We start from the raw sequence: 21,668 nt of genomic DNA, 5'->3' as shown, positions 1-21,668 counted from the left end.
CTGGGCTGCTGGGCTGGGCTGGGCTGGGCTGGTGGGCTGGGCTGGGCTGGCGGGGAGGATGGAGAGGATCACTCTGGGCCAGGACGCCCCGGCCGCTGTCGACGCCTATGTGGAGTACAAGAGGTCAGCGCCTCAACCCAAACCCCAGCGGATGCTCGGCTGCTCCTGGTGGACAGCGTCCGGTCTCTTCTCTCTCTCTCTCTCTCTCGCTCTCCGTTGCTTGTCCACCCTGTGGGGTGGGGGCCGCCCCTGTGCTGCCCTGTCCTGTCCTGTCCTGGGAAGCACTTTGACATCTCCTCACCCAGTCTGTCCGTACAGGGTCCTCCCCCCCCACCTTCACTCTCTCAATACAGGGCCTCCTGTGGCCATTCAACTCCTCATTCCCTCAGCACAGGGGTCCTTCACCCTTTCCTCTCGGGTCTCGCCCCCACTTTTTGTCACCATATTGGTTTCCCTCTCTGCTCCCCCCCCCCCCCCCCCCCCCCGGTCCCTATGTGCAGGATATACAGGATGGTTCCCCCCTACGAAGAATTATAATAATATAATAATCCTTTTTATATAGCGCCTTATCGCGTCTTAGAGATGTCATAAAGCGCTTCACAGAATATACTGTGAAGTGAATTGACTATATGTTGTGGGTGAAACGGGGCAGCCAATTATGCACAGCAGTGTCCCACAAACAGTCGTGGATTGAGTGACCAATTTTTTTAAAGGAATTATTACCCCCGGAAAAGTGATCTGCCAATCTACTAACAACCGGGTTCCTATTTACCGCTGGTAAACAGAGGCTTGTGGAGTAAGGAAATTTGCCCCATGTTTCACTCTGCGCGGAATCAAATCCAGGTCTCTCATTTGCGAGGCAAGTGCACGAGCCACTGAGCTTCAGAACTCCAGAATTGAATAGACATGGAATGGAAATGGACTATTCAGTTCAAATCTTTGTGTGTTTGGGTACATCTGCCTTTATCCTTCCTAATCCTCTCTCCCATACCAGTCTATTTCCTTCTCCCTCATGTATGCTTTTGAGTTTCCTCTTGAAGACAATGATGCTCTCTGCTGTAATTGCTACCCCAATGCATTAGTGTATTGCACATTCTCACCACATTGTGCAAAGATTATTATCCCATTTCCCCTTATTATAGGGTATCCCTCCTCTCAGCACAGGGTCTCATTCTCTCCTCTTCTACACTTCCCTCCACCACCCAAGGTGTCTTGTTTTACTTCCTACCCCCTCCCTCGCATAAAGCCTTTCCCTTCCTCAAAACCGGGTTTCCCCCTCAGTACAGAGTCCCATTAACCCACCACCACCGTCTCCAGTATCTCAGTACAAGGGCTCCTTCAGTCCCTGCTGCTTGTCTTCACCCTCAATACCACCGTCACTCCTGTCAAATCCTAGACTGCTTGCTACCAAACTGCTTGAGACAGCCTTCGACGTGTTAAGGGACTGTATCAAATGCAATCATTAATCTATCTCACTGGTGCAACCCCAGCTCTATAAAGACTAAAGCCTGTGTATCAGAGTATGTTTAGCTCTGGTTCATGGCTGCGGATGCTCTGAAGGCAGTGAATAGATTGCACTGTATATTTGAGACAATAGAATTTTTAGGGTGAAACATTTTGTTTATTGCCTCTAGCTTCGCGAGCAGTTTTATCAAAATTAAAGCTTTAGCTTTTTACATTAAGCCCCCAGTACTAGTTCACATTTCAGATTTAATTCCCACCCTATAAACATGACTTTTAAATTTTGCGAAAAAAATTCAAAGCAGAAAGATAAGAATTGCTTTCTTTGGAACTCTTAAAAAGTTTTTCTATTTTTTATCTTCATGTACTTCTGAATCTACAAAATAGTCAATTCACTTTAAAATATATTCTGGGAAGTGCTTTGAGATGTCTCAAAAATGTGATAAGGCGCTATATCAGATGTAAGGATTATTATTGTCTAAATATTTGACATGTTTATGAATTAAAAAGAATAGCTTTCCTTGTGTTCTCTTTGGTCATAGAATTGTCGGTGATGATGATGGTGGGATACTTTTTACACCAGAGGAGTATGAACAGTACAAGAAAGAAGTGCTGCCGATGCGATTAAAGAACCGACTGTTTGTTGCCTGGGCATCACCTAATGGTATAGATTGTAAACTAGTTGGTCCAGAGACTCTATGCTTTTGCAATCACAGGTATTGTAGAGAACTTTTTTGACTAAAATATTTATGCCATCAACCCCATTTCAGTCTTCCCACACTTCTTCCTTAAGCACCTTATTATGTGGGCGAGACGTCTCAAAGCACTGCACAGGATTTCCGCTGTTAAGTGTAGTGACAGGGTGTTTGTAGGTGAATAGTCTGGGTCATCTGAGCTCTTAACAATGGAATTCAGGACAAATGGCAAAAAATAGAAATATTCAAAATGATTTGTCTGCAAATTCTCAATGCTAACCCCAGGAGCTCTGTGTTTTGTTTACCATAAAGTCTCTAGATCATAGATGAAACATGAATGAAGCATGGATGTGACTTTGACAGGATTCTCTTCTAATGAAGGGAGCCCTGTCAGTCACATCCATGCTCTAGATGTACGTACCTTTCATTGGAGTCCTGTTCATCACACCTTTACTCAACAAACTTTATGCTAAGAAGTTCCATATTTGAGATTCAAACTAGATCCTTAAAAAATTGGTTTATTTTTAATTGCAGAAATGTCCTGATGACTCCGTCCTGGCTTAGCTAGTCACTACCACTTAAGTCATCATGCTGTCAATATCTCTGCCACATTTATTTGTGTATTTATACATATGTCTAACTCATCACTGAGCCCTTTTCCCTTGTAGGAACAGGTTATCAAAAGTTTACTGCATTTTTTTGCCTTAGTTTCTTATTTTTAAGAGTCAGCCTAGTAGCACTCCCATCTTTGAGTCAGAAGGTTATGGGTTCAAGCCCCATGTCAGGACTTTGAACTCATACAATCTAGACTGGTGAGTGTGCTGATTTGTTGGAGATGCTGTCCTTGAGATAAGACATTAAACTGAGCTTCCGTCTGCCTGTTCAGTGAGACGTTAAAGATCCCATGGCACTATTTGAAAAATAAGTTTTCTATGGTGTCCCAGTCAACAATCTCTTTTTGCTTTCGATATAACTCATACATTTGTTTTGTTTCTATTTCATTACTTTTTTGTCTTTGCACTCAGATTCTGATCCTGTAACATTTGCACATTGATCTGTTTGAACACAAGCCCTTAGCTTTGCTCCTACTGCTAACTGTGTCTATAATCTCATTCCCAGCCCCTTCCTTGTTGACTCATCAGGAGTCAGTCCATTGGTGGAGATGAAGTTTGCTGGAGTAGTCCAGCATTATTGGAGGTTCTGTTCTTTGGATTTTATGTTAAACCGAGGACCTCTCTGCCTACTCAGGTAGATGTTTAAGATCTCATGGCCACTATTCAAAAGGAGAAGGGTGAATGCCTCAGATAGTCAGTCATGTCATGACTGTTTCTGATACTTTGTTATCCAGAATTTGGCTGCCATATGTGCCTGCAAATATACAGTCACCTCATTGTAAAATTCTGTGAAGTCCTTTGATTTGTTTTGGCATCATAATGCACTATATAAAATACAAGGGATTATTAATACCAACAGCTTCTTAGAACTGGATGGGGGTGGGGGGGTTGCTAAACTGCACTGTGGAAATTTTATCAGCTGTTTCTATAATATTTATAAATATTTACCAAGATAGATACTTTTGTTGAAATATATCTGACAAAAACAGTGATTCCATATTACAGTGTATGAGATGATTTATTTTAAAAATTACAATTCTAAAATGGGGTAGAGAAGAAAGATAGTACTAGTGCTACAGCACATTTTATATAAAAGAAATTTGTTTGGAATGAGATTTCTTTACTCATTTAGCATCTCATACTCATCTAGTGTGTCATGAGTCACTGCTATAACTGGTTGGGCATTAATTGACTTAATCGTTTAATACTGTATCTGAAATAGATAAATTACTTCCTTAAACAATCATTTTTAGCTCTGTGCGTGCATGAAATAGCCGAAAGTTCTATATCTATATATATATATATATATGTATATAAACACATAAGGGGATCTCAGCTGTTACCGCAATTGTAATTAAACTTTAAATGCTCCATGTACTCATCCAGCTGGGTGAAGATACACTCTGTTATCTTCACAGGTATAAGCAACACAAAACCGATTTTAAAGAAATTCCACGAGAACGTCCAATTTTGTTGCCCTGCAAAGTCCATGGCTGCAGGTGTATTTCCTACAATTATGTGCCACTGAATGGAACACAGCCAATTCGCTGCAGGTGTAAACATTTTAGTGAAGATCATATTGAAGTTTCACCATTTAAATGTAACAAATGTAAGCTTCTGTTTACTGTCTTTCTTGTATTTGTCTAGATTTGCAGAAGAACAAGAGCATCATCAGCATGGAAACATCAGAACCTCCAAATTTCTCTCCATGTCACACACCATCACTTGTTTTATTTTTTGCCGCTCCTTCATTGTCACTGTGTCCAAATCTTTGAACTCCCTACTGAAAGGCTAGTGGGAGCACAAGGATTGCAGTGTTTAAAGAGAAGTCTTGTACCACCACCACTGCCATCTTAGGTTAACTGGAGATAGCAATGAATGCTGTCTCTGCCACACCTCAAGAAAAAAGTAAAAAGAGGGTCGTTCATTATTGAAAAAGAAGCATGGCGTAAATGTGAAAAGTAAAAAAACAGAATCAGCATTTTAATCAGGTTAACATATCTCGGATAATTATTTGGAATGCTGTTGATGTGTACGTACAGATTACAGTATCCATTAGGAGAAATTAGCACCAAATGTAGGAGAAATAGCTCATGCTTGACAAATCCACTAAAATCCTTTGGAATCTAGATTAGTTCACAACATGGATGTATCCTTCTAGGATGTTAGTACCTGACTGCTAGAATGTAAGTAAGACAATCAGATCAACTCTTCAAATATTTTCATTCTTTCCTTGGAAAGCTTTTCCTTATAAACTGGGCGAGTTCAGAAACTTGCTGCGTTATTGCACATTCCCACCCCCATCCTCGAAGACTTATCCAGTATGTTAACATATTAAGATGACTATTGTTTCTAGATTATTTCAACATAATGTAGCAACCTTCTTTATTGGCAAAACCTCCCTTAGTACAGTTCTACAGTAAGTTACATTCTGTTCTGATGTGCTTTGCAATGCATTGATTTTTTTTGTTTAAAGATGTTTGTTTCTTACAGGCTCAAGTTGTACTGGATTCCACAGTCCCTTTACCTGTGGTTGTGGGGAGCCAACTTATGCTCATGAAATGATAATTGAGACCAAAGAGGAGCGCACGGCTAGGGGAAGATCAACAGGTCACGACACCCCGTTTGCTGCAATGGGAGGACTCACTGGATTTAATGCCTTGGCGGACGGATATATGCGACTTGATAAAAGTGGAATTGGTTTGTGGTTTCATTGTTGTTTATGCAGTAAATATAAGATAAGAGACATTACAATTGTTACCCTGGCTGTGTAAGCTGGCACTCACATTGGTAATGCACCCAAGGTTGATAAATTTACTAATGATCATAGAAGTATCTACCTGCAGAGGACAGGATCAAGATTGAATGTTTAAAAGAGAGAGAAACAAATACTTGGGAATTGGATGTTTAAAGAGGTAGACAGATTTGGGGGAACTAGATGTGAAAGGGCAGGGCATTGGATTTAAAGGTCTGCCAAGATCCACTGCTGTCCTGACAGAATGTGTGTCAGACATCAAGTCCTGGATGAGAGCTAACTTTCTTCAGTTGAACATCAACAAGACTGAGGCTCTCCTGATTGGCTCTCATCAGCGCCTCCACACCTCAGATGCTGACATCATCACCGTCCACGGTTACACACTCCACTTTACTAAGCCGGTCCAGAATCTTGGGGTCTTGTTTGACCCTCAACTATCCTTTCTGCCGCACATCTGTGCCATGACCTGCTCTGCTTTCCCCCACCTCCACAACACCCGGCTCTGCCACTGTCTCACACCGCAGGCCACCGAAACCCTCATACACACATACATTGCATCGAGGCTCCTTGCATGTTGGCCTCCCCAACTCCTCCCTCCATAGGCTGTATATCATCCAGAACAATGCAGCCCATGTCCTCTCCCGAACCAGGCAGCGTGACCTTATCACCCCCATCCCCGCCTGACTCCACTGGCTTCCCATCACACAGAGGATACAGTTCAAGATCCTGGTCCTCACCTTCAAAGCCCTCCATGGCCTTGCTCCCCCCTAACTTTGTGACCTCCTAACCCCCTACCATCCTGCTCGTTCCCTCCGCTCAGCAGCTCCAGCCCGCTTCACGTCCCCTGCCTCGCCCGCCCTACCATTGGCAGGCAGGCCGTCAGCCACTCTACCCCCACCCTCTGGAACTCCATCCCACAGTCCCTCCGCCTCGCCCCTCCCTTGACTGCTTCAAGATCCATCTCAAGACCCTCCTCTTCGACCGTGCTTTTGATCACCCTGCTCCCCATTCCGACCCCCCGACGTGAAAGGCGCTGGCTCACTTGATAGCATTTGACTCTGAGTCACAATCTAAACTGACACCCCAGTGCAATCCTGGTGCTCCATTATCAGAGGAACCATCCGTTGGAGGTGACATGAAACCAAGGTTCAGTCACAATAAAGATCCAGGGCACAATTCGAAAAAAAAGAGTCATTCACTTCAAGGCTATCTTGTGGGACATTCCTGTGCACAAATTGGCTGCCGAGTTCACTTACAAATATGCAGTCACTATGCTTTGCATTGAAGTCCTGTGAAGTATTTTGAAACATTTCAACAACATAAAAAGGCGCTTTATCAAATGCAAGGATTAGTATTGTAAGACTAGAATTAACACAGAACTCAAGCTTACAGACAGCAACAAAAATTGTTGGAATTTTTATTGTTGTGAGCGATTGCCTTACGTTGTAGAAATCTGTTTAAGCACAAAGAGCAATGCCATTTCCAAAGTAGAGACAAAAATGGCAAATAGTTTATAACTAAGTACTTAGAGCAGGCATTATTTTTAAGTAGCTGGGTAAATGATTCCTGAAGTTCAATTCTAATATTGCATTTGCGTTTCAAGTCTTGTTTTCCTTAGAAATTACTGTCATCGCCAATAACGACAACAACAAAAACAAAATTACATTTGTATGGCACCTTTCACGTCGGGAGGACGTCCCAAGGCGCTGGACAGTCAGAGTTTTGGACCCGAGCTGGGGGTCGGGATTGGGGAGGGTGGAGGGCAGGGGGGGGAAGGAGGGTGATTGAAATCATGGTTGAAGAGGAGGGTCTTGAATGAGGCTTGCAAGGGAGGGGCGAGACGCAAGGTCTGCGAGATGGAGTTCCAGAGAGTGGGAGTAGAATGGCAGAAGGCCTGCTAAAAAAAGGTTAAGCAAAAGGGAAAAAACAAGGGAAATATTTGGTTAATTTGAATACATTTCATGATTACATTTACCAATGAAGATAATTTTTTCAATAAATAATTAGATACATTTTGAAGGACACTATTGCTATTGAAATTCAACATGAATAGTTTGCAGAAAATTCTGGTGTATAATGGCGAGACAATATTAGATCATTTTATCCGATTAAAACATTTCCAGGTTTTTCCACTGTAACTTTAATCTATTGATTGTATTAGGCCATGCAAGTCATGATATTCTTGAAGAAATCAGTTCTCCAGTAGATCATCCTTTCTTGAGAGCTTATGCACCACCAGATCCCGATGCAGAAGCTGGCAAGTTATCAGATTCTAATAAATGACACAAAATGTATTATTATTATTATTTAGGATTATTATTATTTATTTATTAAAAAAGCAAAGTTGCACTGTTTTGGTTTGTTTAAATTGCAGGGTAACCCCGTTACAATGTAGCGTAACTGGATCCAAAAAACAGATATGGCGTTATAACGGATCCATTTAAAAAAAAATGGCTCCCATCCTTCTGCATGCAGCAAGTAGCATCAGGGATGCTTCCTGTGCATGGCATTCAAGCACGCATTAAACAGTTAGTGCCAGAGGCCAATTCTACTGCCCTGGTATAGTTTGGGTCCACTGTCAACTCTATAGTGAAACCATGCCTAACTGATATGTATTTTAACGGGGTTCCTGTGTATCAATAAATCAAATGATTTGTTGCTGAGGTAATGTCGAGCACCTTGGGATGTCCTCCCTACGTGAAAGACGCACTATAAATGTAATATTGTTGTTGATTACCATTCTAATCAGTAGAGTGATGAAAGCAGAAATTAATGAAACCAATCGCTCAAGTTTTTTGGGAGATATTACGGTTAAAATATATATGCCAGCAGGTTTTCGTGGAAAAACATGAATAAAATACATTTCATTACGTAGATAGATAAAATTATTTGTGATGTATCTATTGAACCATGCACCTAAAATTAATGAAAGATGTGGTCAGCCTTTCCTTGGACATTGGCCCACAAAATATACAGTTAATTCACTTTACAGTATATTCTATGAAGCGCTTTGAGATGTCTCGAAGATGCTGGTATTATTATTATTGTTCATGTATGCATTAGGGTTAGGGAAGTGAATGCGAAAAGCACTCTGGTCATTCATGACTCTCTGAATGATAGAACATTTCCCATTGTGGGTTAAGATTGTGGAACATAAAACCAATGTGGCCAGACAATTGGTCTTCATGTTTTATAGCTCCTGGCATACAAGCAGTCAGGTGAATATGTAGCAAAAAGGAGAAGCAGCTGCAGACAGGATGGGTTTTGGCCTACAATAAAGTGTTGCTCGGCATCCTGAAAGTGGAGTCAGCTTCATTGGGGCCCGTCACAGAGGGCCTGCATTAAGCAGTTGGTAATGAGTAATGGTAGGCAGCATTGGATTTGAACCTCTAGAACATCAAGGTGGCTGGCACATCACAAATTGTCCTTCAACAATACAGATGGCCAATGAATAGTTGATGAGGAACATGATAAGATGAAGCTTCGGCCGATAATTGCTAACAGGCATTGCCGAGATTCCTGATTTGTGAACACGAGCTCATGTATCCAGGGTTTCAGCCTATCTTTATTGCGTGCAGAAAGATATACAATTTCTGCTGAAGTTCTGAATCATAACCTAATGGAATCACTGTTCAGTGGTTTATGGGGGGAAGAGTGGACGAGGAGTGTCTGGCTGTGGACAGGAGAATGGTGGCAGTGTATTCACAAACATTTATTTATTTTGATCAGCCAGAACTGACTCATGCAGAAATCCAGCACCATTGCTTGCCAGATGTCTAACGACAAACTATTGACTAACCTTGGAGGGAGAGATGAGTCAGATCTCTCTAGGACTGACTTAGCTCCAAGTTGACAAACCTGGCAATGGAAGATAAGAATCAGTCAATCCTTTATGCCAGGCTAAATCCCAGTGTGTTTGGAGCTGTTAATAATAAACCAGCTTTTTATCAGTCTGTCTGTATTTAGAAAAGAAAAGCAGTCACAGGGGGATTCTTCCCACTCAGTTACTGTTAAATCTGCAAGTTAAAGCCCTAACAAGCAGGGTAGCCTAATTAGGTAAGCAACAGGAAGCTTAACAGTTCATTTCAGTGGTAGGCTGTGTTGTTGTAGTTGTTTAAACTCCAGCAGTACTCCAGGGCACACTCTGGGTTCCTCAAACCTAAATTCTCCAGGGGGAAACAGGGTGTCTCCCTTTGGAGAAAGAGAGAGAAAGGGAGTGCATATTCCATACAGACAAAATGTATCCATGGATAGGTGGAATTCTCAATAGTTTAGTTTGGAGACTCGAGCATGATGATGGGTTTTCATTCCAACGTTATGGATCTGTTACATATGTTGAATACCCAACCAAACCATTGTCACTTACTGTACAAAATGCACTCAAATGATCAGATCGCTACTTATAAATACGGTGAAGGATTCTTAACTATAAAAAGTTGATTATTTTCCTACTATATATATAATAAAACCTTTTGTTTTTTATGTTGTGAAATTAGTACACTTGGCAATGTATTGGTAAGTTTATACTGCTAAAACAACTAAATTGTTTGAAAAGTCCAGTATAAAACAAGTGAAGTATAAGAAAAAATACCTTGAATACACAAGAATTGAGAGGAATGGAGAAACCTTAATTAGCTGAAATCTACCTTTGAGTTGCTGTTTTTGCATCACAGTACAAACAAATTGTACTCTGGATTATTTTATTTATCTTTAATGAAAAGAAGCAATCAAAATTAATTTGAGGGGAAAGGTTCTGGGTTTGAGCTTTGGTCGTTGCTGCATTAGGATTATTCTTGGCTCTGAAGCTTTTGGCTTCAGAATAAATAGCTTTGGGTTACGAAAGGGAAAATTCAGAAGTGATGGCTATTGTTGATGCTACAACAGAAATTTCGGCTCAGAGGGAGGTCTAATCGGCAAGGTGGGGAACATTCAGAATCTAATATCTCCTCTCAGTAGATTTTCACACATTTGATATACCTCCTCTTTACAGTTTCATTTTTGACATAACACAAAACTTTTTCTATCTATACCCAGAAAAGATTAGGCTGTTTACTCATGATAAGCACACATTATTTTGCTCATTTCAGATATTCTACAAATTCATATTCCAGATTTCACACATTCCTTTGCACTATTTTATTTCTACAATTTAACAATATTTCAACAGTATAGACGATTGGCCATACAAGTTAAGGTAGGCATTGCATTTTGCAACAATTTATAGAACTATTTCCCAAGGAAACAAATGTGTTTTCCTCCACTTCCCCGCCTACATACACATCCAACACACATTCACTTTGTTTGGTGGTTGGGAAAGCAGTGTAAAAAGTGGAGACCCACACACACACACAAAACTTGCATACTGTACTTAAGCAATCGCAAAGACATCTGAAAGAATCGAAAATAATTTTAATGTAAACCCAGTATCCGCAATATACGTAGGATATAATGTCTTTGAAAAACAAATGGCAAGAATTGTTGCACTCAATCCCCAGTAAATTAAAAGCATTGTAGGACTTTTTATTGCTATTGATACCAAATTATCTTGCATATAATATAGTTGTAATTTATTTATGGAAATACTAGCTGTACCTGGTGTAGCTACGTTTGCAACCAGTTTCATTTAGTCGGCCAATGAAAGGCTTAGTATCAATTAACTTTTTGTATCTCTGCAGGTGTGTCTGGTTTAAGCAAATTTGCACATCTTCCCACAGCTGAGGAAAGAGACATGGCTTATTTTGAAAGTCGATACCAGGAACGGGTATGTTCACATAAGTCTAGTAAGAATACAACAGATATTACAGAGTGCTTTATAAGTTTACAATACATTTTGTTCCTAAGAGGTTGTTTTGGACCACAAAGCTTACTGAAACACTTCCAGGAATTCAACTACCTTGTAAAGAATTGAGCAGATATGGGGTAGATCAATGGGTAAATATTGCATTATATATACCAACAGTCCCTTCACCACTCTCCCTCCCTTGCCTCATTCAAGGCCCGTCTCATGACGTTCCTCATCAACCATGCATTCGGTCACGTTCCTACCCTCACCCTCCTTGCCCTCCTGATCCCAACCCCCAGCTCGGGTGCAAATCCTTGACTGTCCAGCTGGGACATTCTCCTGATGTGAAAGGGCTACACAATTGTAATTTGAAAGGACGTCCAAATGTACACATACAAATGTAATTTGTTGTTATTGGATGCTCTACATTCTGATTTCTAAGAGCTAGGCACAATAGAGAATTTTACTACAATTGATGAAATGCACACACTTTGAAACAGAAAGTTATTACTTCAAAGTCATGGAAATTTCTAATAAGCGATTAGCCTGCATACCACAATGACTGTGGGTCACCTGAAATGAATTGAGTGTACAAACAACTCTGATGCATCAACAACCCCCCACCCACCCATACACACACACACACACAAATGTGATAAAATCATTATCAGAACTGGCTAATGTTGTAATGTAAGATGATGTGTAATTTTCATTTTCTTTCTGTTTGCATTTAGTACGTGAGGATGTAAAGATGCATTTTAAAATCCTGCTGCATTTTGAATATATTCAACTTTGTGGAAATTCTCTCAGTCTTTCACAAACCAAATGATCAGGGGAGACTGCAGGACACTCTGTAGTAATTATAGAATAATAGATTATTACAGCGCAGAAGGAGGCCATTTGGCTCATCGTGCCTGTGCCAGCTCTTTGGAATAGCTATCCAATTAGCCCCACTCTTTCCCTATATCCTTGCAATTTTTTACTTTTCAAGCGCCTACCCGGGTTAAGGAGTGAGCTACGAGCAATAATTAGCAATAATCTAGGTTAGAGCTCTTCAATTTTGAAAAGGGATCTCAGAGAAGACCTTTTAGATTTTAAATGGGATTGGGGATCTAAGTCCAGTCCAATACTTTCAGATATATCAAGATAGCAGAACATGAGGACACATGTTTAAAGTTAAAAGGGACAATTTCAGGATAAACTGTAGGAAGTATTTCATTACCCATAGAGTAACATAACCAGGTGATTACGAACCTCTCTTGAATTTTTGAAGAAGTACAATTTATGAACTAGATGATGTAATGTAAATTCATTCTTAGATGGTTTTGTGCTGGTGGTGTACATTGTGATTTTGTTCAATAAATGTTCATTAATTATATCCCTGATTGCTACATTATATTTATGACTTAATACTTAGCTTTTTGTATTCTAGCTGAAATGGGAAAGGCAGGCAAAGAAACAAAAAGAACGTATCAAACCTGAAGGAAATATTTCACAATTGCCAAATTCTCCAAAAGAACCAAAAAAATGAAGGTGGTAACAGATGAAACGAATTTCAACAAGCCTCTTTTTTTCCACTGGTACATCAGCACGTAATTGTCAGCATGTAATTGTTGAAATAAACAATGTAAACAGTTACTGTCATCACAATTTTGTGTTTGAAACTGTTAACTGAATTTCATGAACACGTCTACTGTAATGTCATCTCTATACAAATAAAACCTTGGATGTGAAAATTGTAAACCATTTGAATGCTTGCAGAAAGCTAAATACTGAGATATTAAGAAATAATAACCTATTGTAACAACAAATAACTGAAAATTCACCGCAATTCTGATGTTTTTGTTATAATTAGCATTGTTACACAATTCATTTACCAAAAAGAGAATGCAGGTTATCTGAGTCAGTAACCTTACCTTCTCTGACAGCATAGGTAGAAATGTGGCATTTTTGCTAAAAAATCAGCTAAGAAAAATGAACTGCTCTTATGCTTTTACTGGATTGCAAATCAGCGGGTAAAACTTCAAATGTAGGTCTTCAAATGTGATCAGCTAGAGAATAAAATTTACATTTACAACAACAACAAGATTGCACTTATAGAGCGCCTTTCACGTCGGAAGGATGTCCCAAGGCGCTGGACAGTTGGGTCGGTACCCGAGCAGGGGGGAAATGGTCAGGTTGAGGGGAGGGAAGGGAGGGAGCGAGGAGGGGGTAGAGAGTCGAGAGGGGAGCTGAAGGCACGGTTGAAGAGAAAGAGTTGAGAGGAGAGCTGAAGGCGTGGTTGAAGAGAAGATATTTATATACCACCTTTCACATCTGGAGGACATCGCAAAGTGCTTGACATTGACAGAAGAGCACCCACGCTGGGGATGGGAGTCTAGGGGATGGGGAGGGAAATGCCTGAAAGTTCAGTCAAAGAGGTACGTTTTGAAACATGCCCTGAACAAAGGGAGCAAGCAAATTGGTGGGTCTCTGGGATAGATTTCCAGATAGCGGGCAGAAAAGCTGAAAGCCTGCTTGCGAATGGTGGGGCAGATCGGGCGGAGGACATGAAGCATGCCAGTGTTTGCCGAGTAAAATTGACAAAAAGCATGATACAGTAAATCATAATTGGAGAGGGGAATTTTCCAGTGAGTAGTAATGGTACTCCTGGAATTTGTTTAACAGAAATAATTAAAAATACAATAAAACTAGAAACTCAGGCATTGAAACAAATAACAAAACAAAGATGTGAGAAACATTGACAACGTTGAATGGGGGGGATCTTCTCTATCAAATTTGGAAAGCAGAAGCTCAAATAATGAGAATCACTGCTTGAGCCATCAGGACTATGAGATGTTCCATGTAGTCTGCGAAATCTTCCTCAATAGAGGAGAATCTGGTATATATTGTGGAGACATGTTGATCCAAGGGGCTGGGATTGTAGAGATACAATTCTATAGGGATAGATGCGTATTGGACTTGAGGTAAGATAAGAGAATCTGAGAGAAAATTTCGTATTTGTAAATAAATAAAATTCTGATGTGGAACCTGGAACTTCTCCTTTACAGGAGTCCTGTAGCTCAATGGTTAGAGCACTCGCTTTGCAAGCGAGAGACCTGAGTTCAATTCCAGGCAGGGCGAAACCTTGGGCAAGTTTCCTTACTCCACATGCCTAATAATAATCCCTCCAAAACCAAAATCAATAATAAATTAGTCATTTTCAATCCACGACTGTTTGTGGGACATTGCTGTGCGCAAATGGCTGCCGCGTTCGCCCACAAATATACAGTCAATTCACTTTACAGTGTTCTGTGAAGCGCTTTGGGACGTCCTCCCAACGTGAAAAGCGCTATATCAAATGCAAGGATTATTATTATTATATTATTATTTAGCTGTTGAAAGGTGATCATTTGTATTTGTAATTCAAGTCTCCACCTATAGATTTTGGGTGACCCCTATTTGGAGAGAGGAGTATCCCCAGATTTTAAGAAGTGGTTATCTTGGCCTCTTCCTATTTTCTCATCCAGGACTTGTTATCTAACTAAAACAGCAGTCGTTCTGGAAACGAGGGTGGAGGCAGAGATAAAGTTGGGTGTCATCCACATACACGTGGAAGTTAATTCCATATCTACTGATGTCTTCGCGGAGCGGGAGCTTGTAGATATTAAAAAGGAGAAGACCAAGGATAGAACCCTGAGGAATGCCACACGTGACAGTGCAAAGATGGGAGGAGAAGCCATTTGAAGAGACAAAGTGGAGACGTTGGGATTAGTAACATTGAACCTTAATTATGACAAGTGGGATCAGAGGAGGCAGAGAAGGTCTTACAAATAGAGCTTGATTGTGCAAGCACGCAGGCTAATGACTGGTAAATTAAGTTCAATACAGAAAAAAGTTACTGCAAATGCCGACTAAAATAGGAGAAATGGGCTTCGCTCGCTGGTGAGTGACTGTGGCCGGGGGTCTGGGCTAATGACAGCCCCCACCCGGGGACAGGCTCTGCTGCTGAGATTGAGGTTGTCAAAGGACGTGGAGTACTGTAGCTCAGTGGTTAGAGCGCTCGCCTCGCAAGTGAGAGCCCTGGGTTTGATTTCCGGCAGAGCGAAACCTTGGGCAAGTTTCCTTGCTCCACATGCCTGATAATATTCCTTCAAGAAAAAGTAAAAAAAATAAATTGGTCACTTCAATCCACGACTGTTTATGGGACATTGCTGTGCGCAATTGGCTGCTGTGTTTTGCCCACAAATATACAATCAATTCACTGTATATACTGTAAAGCACTTTGAGACGTCTGGAAGACGTGAAAAAGCGCTATATCAAACTCAAGGATTATTACTATTATTGTCTGTGCGCATGTCTGTGTGTGGGGGTGTGGGTGCTTTGCTCTCTGTGAGTTTGTATCTTTCTCAACAATTTATATAGCGCCCTTCAAGCGGGGTAGCGTCCCGGAGCGCTCTCTGGGTGTCTGTGTGCGGTGGTGGGCCCCGAGAGGTAGGAAATGGTGACCTCCTGGAGCCCCGGGGTCAGGACGCTGGCGAGCTTTGCGAGCAATGCTGGTGTTCGGGGGATCTCCAGGCCTTCAAATGTAGTATGGGGTGGAAATGGACCATTCAGCAATTCACTAGTGTTTTACCCCCCCAAGTGGGCCACCCAGTTTATGTTAAAGAATGCATTATATTTTTTGCAACAAATGTATGATGTGTTATTTCTTTATGTTTAGTTTTTATCATCAGTGAAAAAATGTAGCTTAGCATTAAAATGTCTCTCAAGATAGCAATCAACTCCCCACAATTTTCTGCATAATTTGTCAAATTTTTCTGCAAATTTTCTATTAATTTTCATGATTAATTCACATAGATGATTTGATATTGCAGCACATTTTGCACCTCAGGATATTTGAAACCTGCCAATGTAAAAATGGAACATTGTACAAATCCAAATAGTCTGTTTATTAGGTTTCGCCGACAAATACAGTCAAATCAGTTTACAGTATATCCTGTAAAGCGCTTTAAAACGTCTCAATAATGTGACAAGTTGCAATAATAATAATAATCCTTGCATTTGATATAGCGCTTTTGTCCCAAAGTGCTTCACAGACACACTGTAAAGTGAATTGACTATATTTGTGGGCGAACGCGGCAGCCAATTGCGCACAGCAATGTTCAACAAACAGTCGTGGATTGAAAATGACCAATTTTTATTATTGTTTTTGGTTTGGGAGGGATTATTATTAGGCTCTGTTTGGAGTAAGGAAACTTGCCCAAGGTTTCGCCCTGTGCCTGGAATTGAACTCAGGTCTCTCACTTACAAAGCGAGTGCGCTAACCACTGAGCTACAGGACTCCAATATCAAAATCAAGGACTATTATTATTTGCATCAACAACTTGCTGATGAGAGGCAGGTTGTTTAGGAGGGGCAGCAGGAGATTGGGTGGGTTCACGTCCAATTAGACGTGTTTTTGTTGTAATACGCGTGAAAAAAACGGCTTTAGTCGGGTGTGTAATTTGATTTAAAATTGGGAACCTGCGAAATGTGCTTTTTTTTTCCCTTTGAAGACCTTTTCTTACAGTTTCGAAAGCACTAAACCTAAATCGGCCATTCTCCTGCTTATGACTTGTGATATTGGGGCTAACATTTGGGGTTAGAAAACGTGTCTTAATTGCTGGCAAAGAGCCAAGAGGCAGAGTGGCTGCAGTTGCAGGAGGTGAGGTAGTTACAGCAAAGCCCAGTGGTTGCAGGCAGGTGGAGTGTAGCTGTCACGGTGGTTTGCAGGGAGCGGTGCGGTGCGCTAACAGGTGGGGAGGGTGAGCCCGTCCCGTGGTTCAGCCTCTTCATCGCACGTGTTGGACGGCACGAGAGGCTCTGGGTGGAACGTGGCCCGGGGCGGGGGGGCGCGAGGCTCTGGGTGGAACGTGACCCGGGGGGGCGCGAGGCTCTGGGTGGAACGTGGCCCGGGGGGGCGCGAGGCTCTGGGTGGAACGTGGCCCGGGGCGGGGGGGCGCGAGGCTCTGGGTGGAACGTGGCCCGGGGGGGCGCGAGGCTCTGGGTGGAACGTGGCCCGGGGGGGCGCGAGGCTCTGGGTGGAACGTGGCCCGGGGCGGGGGGGCGCGAGGCTCTGGGTGGAACGTGGCCCGGGGGGGCGAGGCTCTGGGTGGAACGTGGCCCGGGGAGGGGGGGGCGCGAGGCTCTGGGTGGAACGTGGCCCGGGGCGGGGGGGCGCGAGGCTCTGGGTGGAACGTGGCCCGGGGGGGCGAGGCTCTGGGTGGAACGTGGCCCGGGGGGGGGGGGGGGCGCGAGGCTCTGGTTGGAACGTGGCCCGGGGGGGGGGGGCGCGAGGCTCTGGTGGAACGTGGCCCGGGGGGGGGGGGAGGGCGCGAGGCTCTGGGTGGAACGTGGCCCGGGCGGGGGGGGGAGGGCGCGAGGCTCTGGGTGGAACGTGGCCCGGGGGGGCGAGGCTCTGGGTGGAACGTGGCCCGGGCGGGGGGGGGAGGGCGCGAGGCTCTGGGTGGAAGCTCGAAGCTACTCTTCAGCCCTTTGGTATTGAACCCAATGCTTTGTGTACGGACACAGGGGATTGCGCGAACTGTTTGCTCTTGAAACGGGGGGGAGGCGCGGTCAGGAGACGTTGGCATTCGGGTTATTTCTCTATCTCTGAAAACAGTGAGCAACGATAAGGGTCGCCCAGAGGTATTGTATCTTTAATTGCAGTCCGTCTGTCTGTGCGGCTCAGGCTCAGTGTTTCACAAGGAACCATCATTGTGCTCCACGTTAGTGTTTTATATTTATATTTATATATATCTGCAATCAGAGGGACTCAAAACGCCCTCCACAAAACTATTAGATTTAGACAATTAAAACTGCTTTAGGCTTTCAGCTTTGACAAAAGCAAACCATATAGGAGCAATAAAGCTGCCATATCAGCATTAGCTTTATTATAGTAATATATCCAAGCTTTTTAGATACAATACTTTTTTTTTATTTTGATTTCTATTTTCCCCATTCTTTATTATTTTTACTTGAGCTTTGTACTTTTTCTATACTCCCTCTCAACACCACCGCACACACTTTATAAATCCAGATTCTTGTTTCTACTTCTGTCCTGAGCACCGACATTTTCGAAATGGGCAAAATACAAAAAGTTATGTCTTGATTGACCGAAATGAGCTCAAAGATGAGAAGACTAGTGATTAACTATTGGACAAATGCATTTCAATCTGATGTGTCAAAAGTGTCAAACTGGGAATAATTGAAGCGTATTTTGGGGCCCTCAACCCAAGGTGGGACTTGCTAAGTAAAGGTTTAAAAGTATTTATTAATTGGAAAGGTTTCACACGGGAAGCACTTTTTGTAGATAACTGAGTACAGTGCAACTATTGTGTGTGAAATGAATACTTTTGCTTGTGTATGGATGCTACTGGAGAATTTACGTAGGGTCATATTTTAGAATTCATTTTTAAATTACATTTTTGAGAATTCTGCAAACTTGTTTTTGTTATAAGTAGATTACAGTAATCTGCTGATCGCCATACTTTTCCTGGATCGTCTTTAGCACCTTTTACACTTTGCTTATGTGGATGGTCTGGGTGTACAAATGTGCTGCACCAATATGGATTGGTGACGGGCTCAACAAATGGTTCAAGGCATTTAGACTTATAATCACAGGACTGGAGGGAGAGAATAGGTCAGGTTAGAGGTCAGCATTGATGAGAAAGTAGAAGAAAGTTGTTGGGGGTCACCTTATCTGATATGAAGACATAAAGAAAATAACTGGCATCCATTTTAAGTTCTAAAATGTCATTCCATATTTCAAGGATGTGAACTTTTGTTGACGCATGACACTTATTCCTGGATTTCTTCCAAAACCTGATCTTGTAGCAAACGATAACAATGGTAGTGCACAAAGGGCCTGTCTCAACCTTTCCAGGAAGAAATAGTATGTTCCTGACTTTGTATTAAAAATGAGCAATATGCAATAAGCAGTGTGCTTAAAGGTATGTTGTAAGTTCTTTATCTAAACAGTGTGGTATACAGAGAATTGAAAAATGGGCACTAGTTGTTGTTTTTGTCAATAAGAATATCTACACCCTCTTACATTGTGTAGGAGGAAATGGGGATGACTTTAGTTTGGAAGGGAATGCAAAGAAACAAACAGTATCAAAAAAATGACCTTTCATATTTGTTTAGCAACTTGTTGAGGAATGGATGATGGAAGAGAAACGAACACTTCGGATGGCAAAGGTCTGTAACTCACAGTTGTTACTGGAGTTTTTCCATGTTTTTCTTATAAATCAAGGGAATTCCTGAAAACTAGTCATTCCAAGGGAAAAGGGTTCATTGACGATGTATCTGGAGTGGAAAATTGGGGATGTGGATAAATATATAAGTAAATGTGGTAGGGATATTGATAGCATGATAACTTAAGTGTGAATGAAAGATTAAGGATAGGTTGGTGGGACAGGAGAACGCAATCGCCAGCAGAATGCATAATCATTGGACTTTGCAATGTGTCCTAGTGAGGCACTTTGAGATTGCTGATCGATGTGAAAGGAGCTGTATCAAATGCAAGGATTATTATTTATGTTGGGGGGGACGCGGGTTTGACCCCCAATTCTTCTGGGACATTCGTTTGCTGCTATCAATATACCAAGGTAATAGTCAGTATATTTCAATACATTCTTGATTGATCAGTATAAGCCTTGGAGCATTAGACATCTCATTCAGTGCTTGTGGTTCTTCCCTCCCCCATTTACCTTCCTCAAATCTGTTTTCGTATTTTATCTGATTTTCAAGAGACACATCTTTTTGGGGGCATTGACTGTGTGGCTTAATGTAAACCGTGTATACAAATAATAATCATCCTTGAGTTTGATTTGTAAAGTCAAAACATCTCAGAAGTATCTCACAGGTAATTGTGGCCAAGTGATTGCATTTACAGGCAAACGTGATCTTCAATTTTCGTATAGGGGTATTTAAACTAGCCATACAATGAATAATAATAATCCTTGCATTTGATATAGTGCTTTATCACGTCTTCGAGATGTCTCAAAGCGCTTCACAGAATATGCTGTGAAGTGAATTCACTGTATATTTTGTGGGGTGAAACGCGGTAGCCAATTGTGCACAGCAGTCCTGGATTGAGTGACCAATTTTTTTTAAGGAATTATTACACCGTAAAAGCGATCCGCCAATCGATTAACCACCAGGTTCCTACTTACTACTACTTACAGAGGCGTGTGGAGTATGGAAACTTGCCTAACGTTCCACACTGCCGGGAATTAAACCTTACGAGGTCTCTCGCTTGCGAGGCGAGTGCTCTAACTACTAAGCTACAGGACTTCACAGGAATGAATAATTAATGTGAAGGAACAAGCGGGCATGGCACCTGGAAAAACTTATTTTGGGTTGTGCGATATTTAATGTTCATCTGAAGAATAGGCACAGCCCCTGATGTTCTAATCAATAATCAAATTAATTACTTTGAAGAATTTTAATGCGATCAGCATTATAAAAATGATTTAGAGTCAAATTTTAAATACTGTGTATTCATTTATCTTCATGGATGTTTTTTCTAAATATTGAACAAAAAATGAAAATGTAACAAGAAAAGTATAACGGAAGAACGTGTTTCTAACTTGCAGCATTAAAGATTGAAGAAGTGATGGGGAGCCACATCGAGGATCCAATTACTTTCTGGGGTCAGGTAATGCCAGGTGGATTATCTTCTAGTAAAATTTAAATGAAAACCGTCTCTTACATCATAAATGGTGAAAGAACAAAATACTGAGACTTGTTTGAAAGCACTGCATTTACACTCTTGGGACAGAACATAAAAGCAATTGGAGCAAATATTTTTTAAATAACCCAGAAAATCGTTAATGAGCAGGGATGGGAGATACTTATCCATATTTCATTGTTGTCTGTGCACTAGAGCTGCATTTTAAAAAAAAAAAAATTCTTCAGTGTTTGTTGTAGCTGACAGGATCCAAACCCTAGTTGACTCTCCCCACTGTGACCTGGAGCACGGATGCCCAATCCACTGATCCAGGCTAGGGCCATGCTTTTTTTTCACACACACACTGGCTGAGATCAGATAAATTAACACAAACTGGGGAACCTTGCAGCTTTCTGCTTTTTGTAACTTAGTTATTTGCAGAATAAGGTCACCGAGTCATGGGAATAGCTTAGAGCTGCATTTTCATTTTACATCGATGTATTTATAAACACACAAGTTGCTGATGTAGTCCAAAATGAAAATGGAGTTCCAGAGCACAGAATAATAATATAATAATAATCCTCGCATTGATATAGTCTTCAAGACGTCTCAAGGCGCTTCACAGAATATACTGCAAAGTGAATCGATTGCATATTTTGTGGGCAAA

At 41.6% G+C, this 21,668-nt stretch overlaps 2 protein-coding genes across 15 annotated transcripts in view; both read left to right on the top strand.

Moving 5' to 3' along the window:
• Positions 1-15: 15 nt before the first annotated feature.
• On the top strand, positions 16-13,043 carry fam221a (family with sequence similarity 221 member A). 3 transcript variants are annotated; one of them, XM_007903183.2, is made up of 7 exons: positions 16-123; positions 2,004-2,177; positions 4,189-4,379; positions 5,264-5,470; positions 7,687-7,782; positions 11,201-11,286; positions 12,740-13,043. In XM_007903183.2, the coding sequence occupies exons 1-7, from the start codon at positions 59-61 to the stop codon at positions 12,836-12,838; spliced, it is 918 nt and encodes a 305-aa protein (XP_007901374.1). In that variant the 5' UTR covers positions 16-58; the 3' UTR covers positions 12,839-13,043. The 3 variants fall into 3 exon arrangements, with proteins under 3 accessions (XP_007901374.1, XP_007901378.1, XP_007901377.1); XM_007903187.2 differs by lacking the exon at positions 2,004-2,177; XM_007903186.2 differs by lacking the exon at positions 7,687-7,782.
• Positions 13,044-16,662: 3,619 nt separating this feature from the next.
• Positions 16,663-21,668, top strand: part of LOC103184893 (serine/threonine-protein kinase 31) — a 29,807-nt gene continuing 24,801 nt past the window's right edge. For 4 of the 12 annotated variants that reach the window (XM_042332419.1, XM_042332418.1, XM_007903143.2 and 1 more), the window contains exons 1-3: positions 17,857-17,976; positions 19,474-19,527; positions 20,928-20,989. In XM_042332419.1, coding sequence (XP_042188353.1) covers positions 19,488-19,527; positions 20,928-20,989 — 102 coding nt within the window. In that variant the 5' untranslated portion in view covers positions 17,857-17,976; positions 19,474-19,487. The other 8 variants (XM_042332413.1, XM_042332416.1, XM_042332414.1 and 5 more) reach the window with 8 other exon arrangements.

Source organism: Callorhinchus milii, unplaced genomic scaffold (genome assembly GCF_018977255.1).
Source record: "Callorhinchus milii isolate IMCB2004 unplaced genomic scaffold, IMCB_Cmil_1.0 Scaffold2, whole genome shotgun sequence".
Classification (NCBI taxonomy): domain Eukaryota; kingdom Metazoa; phylum Chordata; class Chondrichthyes; order Chimaeriformes; family Callorhinchidae; genus Callorhinchus; species Callorhinchus milii.
Note: the sequence above shows the minus strand (reverse complement) of the source record. Positions and strands in the feature narration are given on the sequence as shown.

What these genes read in the sequence shown, in the direction of transcription:
- fam221a (XM_007903183.2), top strand. Translation starts at nt 59, where the DNA reads ATGGAGAGGATCACTCTGGGCCAGGACGCCCCGGCCGCTGTCGACGCC. An exon ending in ACTTGATAAAAGTGGAATTG is followed by an intron (nt 5,471 to 7,686) that starts GTTTGTGGTTTC and finishes TGATTGTATTAG; the next exon opens with GCCATGCAAGTCATGATATT. An exon ending in AAAGTCGATACCAGGAACGG is followed by an intron (nt 11,287 to 12,739) that starts GTATGTTCACAT and finishes TTTGTATTCTAG; the next exon opens with CTGAAATGGGAAAGGCAGGC.